The sequence below is a fragment of the Panicum virgatum genome, chromosome 5N (assembly GCF_016808335.1).
Source record: "Panicum virgatum strain AP13 chromosome 5N, P.virgatum_v5, whole genome shotgun sequence".
Lineage (NCBI taxonomy): Eukaryota > Viridiplantae > Streptophyta > Magnoliopsida > Poales > Poaceae > Panicum > Panicum virgatum.
Genome location: NC_053149.1, coordinates 71,573,424 through 71,584,720, shown reverse-complemented (window position 1 = coordinate 71,584,720; position 11,297 = coordinate 71,573,424). Strand labels below are relative to the sequence as shown.

At 46.9% G+C, this 11,297-nt stretch overlaps 1 protein-coding gene and 1 pseudogene across 1 annotated transcript; both read left to right on the top strand.

The window, feature by feature from the left end:
* Positions 1-4,391: 4,391 nt before the first annotated feature.
* LOC120675143 lies at positions 4,392-9,070 on the top strand (annotated as a pseudogene).
* On the top strand, positions 7,694-11,038 carry LOC120676430 (actin-7-like). The gene is made up of 5 exons (XM_039957692.1): positions 7,694-7,847; positions 9,059-9,133; positions 9,216-9,609; positions 9,909-10,522; positions 10,657-11,038. Exons 2-5 carry the CDS (start codon positions 9,074-9,076, stop codon positions 10,720-10,722), a joined length of 1,134 nt encoding a protein of 377 aa, XP_039813626.1. The 5' UTR covers positions 7,694-7,847; positions 9,059-9,073; the 3' UTR covers positions 10,723-11,038.
* Positions 11,039-11,297: the final 259 nt, after the last annotated feature.

The following is an 11,297-nucleotide window of genomic DNA, read 5'->3' as shown; positions in this document are numbered from 1 at the left end:
TCCAGATTTGGTAAAAGATGCTGAGGATCAAGTCAGAATTATTCGTGGGAATCTTCGCATTGCTCAATCTCGCCAGAAAACTTATGCTGATCGTCGTCGCCGAGAACTCCATCTCAAGATTGGTGATTATGTCTATCTCAAGGTTTCTCCATTTAAGGGCACTCGCCGTTTTCAAGTCAGAGGAAAGTTAGCACCACGCTATGTCGGACCTTTTCGGATCACCAAGAAAGTTGGAACAGTGGCTTATCAGTTGGAACTTCCTCAATCACTCTCCGCAGTGCACAATGTCTTTCATATCTCTCAATTGAAGCAGTGCCATCGTGTTCCAGCTGACGCTGTCGACCTTGAGTCGCTTGATCTTCAACCGGGTCTTACCTACGAGGAGCATCCCATTGCTATTCTTGATCGTGAAGAAAGAAAGGTGAAGCGTAGCATGGTGAAGTTTGTAAAGGTTCAATGGAGTAATCATACCGAAGATGAAGCAACTTGGGAGCGTGAGGATCGGTTACGTCAAGAATACCCGGAATTCTTTTCCGATGAGTAAGTTTTCTCCCTACCTCACTCCACTTTCTTGATGAAGTTCAGTTTCCTAGATACTGTTATATGTGTACACAGTCACCATCAAGAAAACCTTAGGAATGTCTCACACCACATCATCCCTGCCTTTGTGCATCATCTCTTAGATGTTTATCTTGTCTAGGTGAATATAGCCTCAACCTAGTCCGAGTTTTATCCTTCCCCTCTTATCTACCTAAATCTCGGGACGAGATTTTCTTAAGGGGGGGAGATTGTCACAGCCCTGAAAAAAAAAGAGAAAAGAAAATAAAAATCCCGCGCGGGCCCCACCTGTCAGCCACCTTCCCTCCCTCTCTGTTTTGCTCCGCGCGCTGCGGACGCACGCGTCGTCGCCGGCGGCCATCCTCGGGCCACGTGCCGGCAATCCTCGTGCGCCGTGCTCAACCATCCTTCATCTCATCGCCTCAAGACCCCGCCCCGACCCCCGTTCCCCTCAACCCTAACCCTAGCCTTCCTCTCCTCCATCGCCGTCGCCCCCAAATCGTGCCGCCGCCGCTCGCCGCCGCGATTCTTCTGCTCCGGTGAGCCGTGGCTCAATCCGTCGCTCGGGGAGCTTCTTCTTGCCCTCCTCCTCCGATTCCGGTGCTCACCCGGCCTTCTCGTTCGCTGCGCAGGGCCGCCGCCGCTCGCCTTCGCCGCGCCGCCGCCCCTGTCTGTCGCGCCGCCCCTCCGCCGCAGCTCCTCGCCCGCATCACCGCCGGTGAGGCTCGCCTACTCTTCCTCTTCCCCGTGCGCGTCGCCCCTGGTCCGCTCCGGCCCCGCCTCTTCGCGCCGCCTCACGCCGCCGTCCGCCAGCGCGCGCGGGCCGCGCCGTGGGCGCGCACACCCCGGGCTGCCTTGACTTTGCCCGAGGGCGCCTGCCCGTGGGACCCGCCTGTCGGCCTCTGGCCTGGCAGGTGTGGCTCTCCCCGGGTAGACCTAGCAATTGTTGCTAGGGTATTTCTTTAGGTTTATTTGTGCTGCAAACTTCCAAAATCCATAGAAAATCATGTATAGATCCAAAAATTATGAAACTTGTTTTGTTGTTTTCCTCTAGCTGAGATCTACTTAGGAAAAATATTGTTGTGCATGTTACTTTGTTGTAGATTTATCTATAGATTTATCTTGCAAATGTGAGTTTATTGCTTGGTTATTTGTGTACTGCTAGAAAAATGCCAAACCAAATTTTGTTAGACTCCTTGTGAGGTGTAGTTTTTAGTGGTGCAACTTGTTCATGTGTTTCCTTGCTGTTGGTTAGGGTTTCATTTCGTTTTTGTGCTTGCTGTCCAAAATATGGTTTATTATAGAACTTTTTTCTGGAAAGTGAGAAAATGGCAAAACCAGTTTTGTTAGCCTTGTGTTGCTGCCTGGTTTCAAAGATATTTTTTCTTAGAATTGTTTAGTTTAGTTTGCATGACTTTTCTGATTTACTTTGTTTAGAGTGGCTGAAAGCTAAAATAATTATGGTTATTTATAGGAAAATGCTTTTACTGCATAACCAATTTTCATGAGTTCTTTGCATTGTCCTCTACATGCTCATTTATTTTCATGATTTATGTATGTGGTTAAGATCATTTCTTAATTCTTGCATCGCATTCATGCATTTTAGTGACCGGACCGTCGGAGAACGAACCCGTGGAACCCGCCGAGCCCGTGGAGCCCGAACCCGGAGTCCCGTTCGTGGTCGAGTCGGAAGTTAACCCAGGCAAGCAGCTAAGCATATTCCTTGCACCTATTTAATCGGATTTAGTTTAGCTATCTCACCGGGTACTGTTGGGTTATATATATTATGTATGTATTGCATGCTTGTACCTAATTTGATGCATTATCCTTCCTTGAAATGTTCAACCCTGTCCTTGCCACATTTTAGTCAGTTACTCAATTAAACTTGACTAGATGCTTAGTCCTGCTTAGAATACTCTTTTTGCTCGCTAGAAAGGATTGGTTTGGAGTATCCCACTTACCTGTTTATCCTTGATCGCACTTGAGCTGGGGCAAGTGTACGTTGGTAGTATCGAGATTCGAGCGGAATGTTAGGGCCTAGAGAATGAAGTCACATGGGCATAGTCCGCTTGGATCGATTAAGGACCGAGTGGACGACGTCGGTTTTGAGCACCTTTCCGTGCTACCACATATCCAATATAATGGAACGGATAAGCCAAATACCTTCTTTGACTTGATCATTGGGGACCGGTCCCAGATGCGTGGCCAACGGGCTATGCAGGGAGGCTTAGCAGGTCCCCGAGTGGAACTATGTGTAGGAAAATTTAGAGATGTCCTCGGTGGAACTAAGTCTCCACGCGCAAGCTGGGCGTACCCTCAACGGTTGAGCCTTGTTGGGAACGGTTGACGTGAGTACCCCCTTGCCCGGCGTGATCGGTTGGGTGAGTCGCATGGTCCTCGCGCCGTGTGGGTAAAGTAGTACACCCTTGCAAGGTTATAATCAATTCGAATTGCCGCGCTCTCGGTTATGAGCACGCTCTTTAACCCATGAACTCCTCATAGAATATCGTTTATGCTAAGTATGGTTCATGTTTAGCTATGAACAGTTATAGTTTTTATTACTCTCTCTTAATCAACTAAAATTGTTTGGGGTTGGGCAAGACTAATTAATTCTGATAGGTGATAGTGTAGAGAGCTAATGCTTATGCAATAATCACTTAACCTTAAAGCTGTTACTTGAGCCATTGCATGATCCTTGTGTATTTAATCGCGTAAGTCTTGCGGAGTACCTTTTGTACTCAGGGTGCTTTCTAAACCTAGTTGCAGGTGAGCCGGAAGTGGTGTTCGGCCACTTCTACCCCGCTGACCCGAATGCGGAGGAAGAGTAGGCTGTTGCTGCTGTGGTGATGTCCTTGAGCAAGGCATCATCATCTTAAGTAAGTTTTATCGTAGCTGAGCTTCGGGAGAGCATGTATTTTCAATAAGCTCTAAGTCTCTGTTTAATATGACTCGTGTGAGCCCAAGGCTTGTGAAGTGAAGCTTGAAACCCACCTATGTTGAACTTGTAATATTAAAGTTCCGAACTCTGGTTTTATATAACTGCTCTTTGTGGATTGTTGGCTATGTATTCGATTGTATACGGTATGTGCATATGCTGATTCTGGGCGTATGTTGGAGCACATACCGGGACTACCGGATTTGATATTATTTTGAATGAATGACGTGTCGGTTATTCGTGTCTCTAGATGTGGGGTAACACGTGGCACGCTCTACGGCAGGCACGTGTTAACTCTCATCTGGGTGATAATGACCGGCGATTCGTTTAAAATAGTATCAAATTGGGCGGTTCTCACACATACTCCCTAAGCTTAAGCTTAATCACAAGTGTAAGTCATCTTCTATTTGTTTGAGCTGTCATAGTTTTTCCTTTGTAAAAGGTGCGGCTGCCTTTTCGCTTCCGAAAAGCTAATAATACCTTTTAACTTTGTGGGATTATGAGCTTTTGGCTGTCCAAAAATTGCGCGAGACGTTAGCTGTATGCTTGAGCTTTGTAGCTTTTTTACGGTGAAAAACTGACCAGAAACTCAAACAAGTAAACCTTTAGAATAATCCACCCTATTATTTAAATAAAGTAAGCAAAGCATGCGATGCGTTCCCGCACGCCAAGCTATTAGCTAACTTCACGTCTCTCTCCATCTAGTATATATCTACTTCACTAGATAGTAATTTTGAATCCCTAATTAATTAAAACCTGCTACTCTACCGCTACCGCCTATAAATACACTCTGGATCATCTCCTCGCTCTCCCCACAACACACGGCCCATATATATACATACACTGCTCTTGACCACCGATAGATCGACAAAATAGATAGATAGATAGATAGATGACGATGGTAGCAGGCCAGCCGCACCAGCAGCTTAATAATCAGCGTGCTGATGCAGCTGCAGCATCGTCTATGCATGATGACAAGCCATGCGTGCAGCATTCTGCAGTGGCGGCGGAGGCCTTCGCGGTGGAGGAGCCGCCGGCGGACGAGGTGGCCGCGGCGGAGCGCCAGGCTGACGTGGCCCGCCTCCTGGCCGGCTTCAGGCAGCACCTCCACGATAGGGCTGCCCACCACTTAGGTATGAACTTAAAATCCTGCACGCAGGTTACCCGTACAATCTGAATCTGAATCTGGACTACTTGGACTTGAGCGCGCTGCATCAGTTCCACTACAACTTGTGCATCAACAACCTGGGCGACCCTTTCATGGAGAGCAACTACGGCGTGCACTCGCGGCCATTGGAGGTGGCCGTGCTCGACTGGTTCGCTCGCCTCTGGGACCTCCAAAAGGATCAGTACTGGGGCTACATCACCAGCTGCGGGACTGAAGGCAACTTGCACGGCCTACTTGTTGGGTCAGTGCCATACAAACCTGTCGTCATCATGCTCTACCTGATTACTAGCTAGCTACTTAGTTAGTAGTTACTACTCTGCTTGCAATGCACAGGAGGGAGCTCTTCCCTGATGGCATCATCTATGCCTCCACCGAGTCACACTACTCTGTCTTCAAGGCCGCGAGGATGTACAGGGTCAAGTGTGTCAAGGTCGATTCTCTGGTTTCAGGGGAGATCAACTGTGCTGATTTCGAGTCCAAGCTGCTGCACAACCCTGGGAGCCCTGCCATCGTCAATGTAAACATTGGTTAGTTAGTGCTTTACTAATTTTATTTCCATCCAAAGAATTGAATTAGGATACCTGCCTGCAGGCTCATGCATGCATAATGATGAGCCTGCTTGCTGTTGCTTTGCTCCGGCCTGGTGCTTTAGGTGTGTTAATTGGTGACCATTAGGTGCACCTTCAATCCTCTTTAATTTAAAGTTTAATGAGATCTCATTTTCAAGAAGTAGTACAAAATTTCGAACTAAACAGGATTGAAGGTGCATATAAGGATCACTAATTAACACCCCTATGGTGCTTAATGTTTGCAGGAACAACCGTGAAGGGGGCAATCGATGATCTCGACGGGATCATAGCCACACTCCAAAAATGTGGATTTGCTGGTCGATTTTACATCCACTGCGATGGTGCACTCGCTGGCCTTATGATGCCGTTTATCGAACAAGTGAGCTATTAAAGTTCTTTATTGATTTAGTTATATATTAGTTTTGACCAAAATTAAAACAAAATAAAAGCTAACCCAGGTTCTTTACTTTATTTGCTTCGATATACATATATACTAGGCACCAAAAGTGACATTCCAAAAACCTATCGGGAGCGTCAGTGTTTCCGGCCACAAGTTCATAGGATGCCCTGTACCATGCGGCGTTGTCATCACCAGACGAGAGCATGTGAATATGTTGTCTACCGATATCGAATACCTGTCGTCTAGAGATGCGACCATCATGGGGAGCAGCAACGGACACGCTCCAATCTTCTTGTGGTACGCACTGAACAAAAGGGTTACAGAGGCATTCGCAAGGAAGTCCAGAAGTGCCTAAGGAATGCACACTACCTCGTGCACCATCTCAGAGAAGCGGGGGTCAGCTGTGCATCTCTGAACCCGTGGAGCAACACGGTTGTGTTGGAGGGGTCAAGAGATGAGGCGTTCGTGCACAAGTGGCAGCTTGCTTGAGAGCAGTGGCGGAGCGTGAGGTAAAGTCAAGGGGGGCCAACATCCTCGGCGCCGACATTCGTGCGGGGTGAAGGCCGAGGCCAACGCGCAGCCGGAGCTGGTCGGCATGGCGCAGGTGGCCTAGAAGGTCCGGAGCTGATGGGCGGCGGCGAGGCCGACCGGAGGATGCACGCTAGGGCCGAGCAGGGGGGAGGCAGTGCGGGCGGCCATGGGCGACGGCGGCGGTGGCGGACAAGGCAAAGGGGTAACGGCCCTCGCCGGAGAAGGAGGAGGGGCGGCGACGACGCCGAATCGAGCTCTCCTGCTAGCAAATCGTGCGATTCCGCCGCCAAATGGACCTCCAACACCGGCGCGCGAGCTCAGTCCTGCCTCCAGCACCTCTACGCAGAGCTCAGCTCTTCCTCCAGCACCTCCGCTTCAGAAATCCTTTCGGACCAGGGGGGGGGAGCCCAGTTTCGCCTCCACGAGGCTTCGCCACTGCTTGCGAGGGAAATATCGCGCATGTCGTGGTGATGCCTAATGTCACTGTTGAGAAGATCACCAGCTTTGTTGAGGACCTTGCTAACAACCGAGCTAATTGGTATCAAGATGAGAGCGTTCTTGTTCCGTGCATTGCAAAAGATATAGGGCAAGAAAATTGCCTATGTGGTCTCCATGACAACCAGTCGATCAAGAAGGGCATAAGAGTATCCATCCAGCGTCATGAATACAAACTTAGCAGCACAACAGATGGATGGCTGGGTGTGATCATACCACTCTGCATGCACGGCTTTTCATTAGTTGGAATAGAATGCTTCACTTCACTGTCCATTCTTTCTAAAACATGGAAGCCAAGTACTATCAATTGCTATCGTTACTTGCTATGTAAATACAATAATTGTACAATAACATATGTGGTGACATAACGTCTGTAATAATACATGGACGTACAATGTTTGATGATATATAGCCATTCCGTTTCAAAAAAAAAAAATCTTCTTCCAATGTTATATAGCCATTAGTATTACTGATAAAAAAATCTCAATATAAAAATAAAACAGTGCGAAAAGTCGTGCCTGACTGTGTTTATAAAACCTAATGATAAGAATAGTTTTTATTTTTCTTAGAGATCACATGGGAAAAATAAGTCTCAATGCTAACTATATTTCCCTTTTTGAAAATTTTTTATTTTCTCGGAGAGCAGTTGGAGAGAAAACAGCTCAATAATTTGGAAGCCTCGAGAAGGCTGGAAAGGGTGGGAATTTTGCTACGGCTGTGTTTAGTTCCAAAATTTCTGAATCTAAATTTCTCTATTTATCTATCACATCAAATCTATTACCTCATGCATGGAGCATTAAATGTAGATAAATAAAAAAACTAATTGCATAGTTTTGATGTACACGACGAGACGAATCTTTTGAGCCTATTTTGGTTATGGTAGGACAATAATTACCACAAACAAACAAAAAATACTACAGTGTGCTATAGTGTCTGATGTGACTTTTTTTTACCATTTTTTACAAATCTAAACACAGTCTACAAGTAGCGGAAAAAGAAATTGCCAACTGGTCCTGGCTGGCTGGCTGACGACTGCTGGACCGGACCGGGAGCCACAAGCCCACAAATATAGGCCCTCCGCTTCAGCGAGCCACCCTCCAAGCTTCACAACTACTCCTCCCCCCTCCCTCCGAAGCTTCAAGCCCCTCGCCGTCGCTCCCCTCCTCCTCGATTCGGCAGGCTCCGTCCCCGGTAATCTACCCCTGCCCCCCTCCCCTCTCCCAAGCCGCTCTACTCTCGATCTCTCCGCTCCTACTCCAGCACTCGAGCGTTCTCAGATCTGAGCGGCCTGGCTCGAGATCTGCATGCGCTCTGGTCGCTTCCTCCCGCTGCGCTGCCAGATCTGCGCCGGATACCGTGGGATCCGCTACCGAATCGCGCTTAGCGCGCTTCGTTCTAGTTGGTGTTCGCCTCATGCCTACCTGTGCTTGATAAACTTGTCGCGGGCTAATACAAGCTTGTCCGTTCCTGATCTGTCGTATTTCGGCGCCTCGATGCGTCTGATGCGTGTGTGCTTATATGTTTTTGCGGGACCGCCATGGGGGCCTCCTATCGGGTAGGTACCTAGGATAGTGGTGGCTGTGATGTGACTGCTTCCCCGCACTAAGGTTCAAAGATTGATGCTAGTGGAAGAGGTTACGCCTTCATGCTATTCTAAACTAGCAAGTCCTGGTAACATGGTTGTATCAAAGTATTGGCTAGTTAATTTGGTCTGATTGAAATACCAGAGTGTAAAATTCGTGTGTAGTTCATTGGGAGTGTTATAAGAGCTGCCCGCAGAGCATATCTGCTTGTTAAGATGTTTCCTTGCCATAAATAGCAATGGAGTATGTACCTCCTAAATATAGAGGCTGATTGTAGTCAATATTTTGAGTCATGGCGGGTCACATCTTGAAATTGGCTATATGGTGCCTAATGTTAGGCAGAAGCATTCAGCATGTGATTTTTTATTGCTCTGTAGGACACCTTAGGAAGAAAAAAAAACATGTTAGATTGGGTACACCCATTTCCTTGTACAATGGGTTACTAACCGGCACATTTACACTACTTTTCCTTAGCAATGTAAGTTTTTTCCCACCACGTTGGTGATACCAGTATTTGGCTACCACACGTCAAATATTTTAAAAATGTTGCAAAAAACATCTATGAACATGTTAACAGATTATTTCTTACACTGTCAGCCTAGTCGTTTAAATGAATCTCCCTTTATCCTGACACTAAGCTCTGCACATATTTGTTGTTAATCAGAAAATTCTAGATGCATGGCATCAATCCAAATGCTCAGTTGATATGCCTTTAAAGCCTATGCTTACAGTGTCTACTTATTCCCACTGCACAGCTGGGTAAATCTATCATGATACATTTGCTGCTAACTGATACCCTTTTTATGCTACCTTTTGCAGAGTTACCTGTAGGAAATGGCTGACGGTGAGGATATCCAGCCTCTTGTCTGTGACAATGGAACTGGAATGGTCAAGGTCAGGAACTGCATCCTTTACCAGGGTTACATCTTTCCCCCAATGCAACTATACCAATTTGAAGTTGTGTTCAATTTTGCAGGCTGGGTTTGCCGGTGATGATGCACCAAGGGCTGTTTTCCCTAGCATTGTTGGTCGTCCTCGCCACACTGGTGTGATGGTAGGGATGGGGCAGAAGGATGCATATGTTGGGGATGAGGCACAGTCCAAGAGAGGTATTCTCACATTGAAGTACCCAATCGAGCATGGTATTGTGAGCAACTGGGATGACATGGAGAAGATCTGGCATCACACTTTCTACAATGAGCTCCGTGTTGCACCTGAGGAGCACCCAGTGTTGCTCACGGAAGCTCCTTTGAACCCCAAAGCTAACAGGGAGAAGATGACACAGATTATGTTTGAGACCTTCAACGTACCTGCCATGTATGTTGCTATTCAAGCCGTGCTTTCACTCTATGCTAGTGGCCGTACAACAGGTATGAAACACACTATTTCGGTTATTATATTTCTTCCCAGTTCAGCATGAATTTGCTCACTAATAAATTCTTAGAATTCAGTTGTGCACATCACCAAACTTTGATTGACATTTTAAAATTGGATGATTAGTTATGAAGCACTTGCTTTTATCCAATATTTTATTTCCACATTTGTATAATTTGGGTTGTTCTATGTCTTGGTACCAAGTAGTATTCAGGAGATGAAAATGTGATTGTGCATCTAATGAAGCAACTATCAATTCTGCTATTATCTGGCTAATACTGTTCATAACTGTCAGGTATTGTTCTTGACTCTGGTGATGGTGTGAGCCACACTGTGCCCATTTATGAGGGATATGCGCTTCCTCACGCTATCCTCCGTCTGGATCTTGCTGGCCGTGACCTCACGGATTCTCTCATGAAGATCCTCACTGAGAGAGGTTACTCTTTCACCACCTCTGCTGAGCGGGAAATTGTGAGGGACATCAAGGAGAAGCTTGCGTATGTTGCACTTGATTATGAGCAGGAGCTGGAGACTGCCAAGAACAGCTCCTCGGTTGAGAAGAGCTACGAGCTGCCTGATGGCCAGGTGATTACCATCGGCGCGGAGAGGTTTAGGTGCCCTGAGGTCCTCTTCCAGCCGTCCATGATTGGCATGGAATCCCCTGGAATCCATGAGACTACCTACAACTCCATCATGAAGTGTGATGTGGATATCAGGAAGGACCTGTATGGCAACATTGTGCTCAGTGGAGGCTCAACAATGTTCCCAGGCATTGCTGACCGTATGAGCAAGGAGATCACTGCTCTTGCTCCGAGCAGCATGAAGATCAAGGTGGTTGCTCCACCTGAGCGCAAGTACAGTGTCTGGATCGGAGGGTCTATCCTAGCTTCTCTCAGCACCTTCCAACAGGTACTGCTTGTGCTGTTGCAGTTGGTTTCACATTTGTTAAATTAGTTGAAAACTGATCAGGCATCAGGTCTCATGGCTTGTTATTACACCAGTTCTTGTCATCTGATTTGTCTTACTTGTGATTGGTAAAACAGATGTGGATATCGAAGGAGGAGTACGATGAATCTGGCCCTGCAATCGTCCACAGGAAGTGCTTCTGAGTAACGCTGCCTTTTCATGTAGTCGCCTGTGTGTGGGTTTTTTTCAGGGGGGGGGAGAGATTGCAAGGTTTATGTTTGTGTTCTGCAGACGGTCCTTATTTTGGCCACTTGTATCTGTGGTTGCCCCAGTTACCTTTGTTCTGTACTAGTATTTGGTTGCTCTGTGACTATGAGGTCACTTTGTGGAACTTGTGGTTGGTTTGATCGTTTGTAACTGTTATAGCTGATAGTTCTATAAGTTGTTGAGATCTCTAAGTTGTTTTGCGGGTAGATAATTATGTGGATTTTTAAAAGATATTTTGTGTGCCTGTGCCAATCAGTTGAAATCTGTGGTGATGATCGTCAGTTGCATACGTGATGCTTGCTACGTTGCCAGTTGGCATGGTTATGTAGACAAAAATGCAGGTGCGGCTGCCAGCATTGTTGATGCTTGTTGTTGGATTCGTCCAGATTGTTAGTTGGCCAACGTTTTCGGTCGTAAGTTGTTTCATAGCGGCGAATATGAAAAAGGATCCTTTCGGTAGGCCAACGACTGTTTCAATTTGACAGATTATATCGCAAGAGACAGGCGCAAG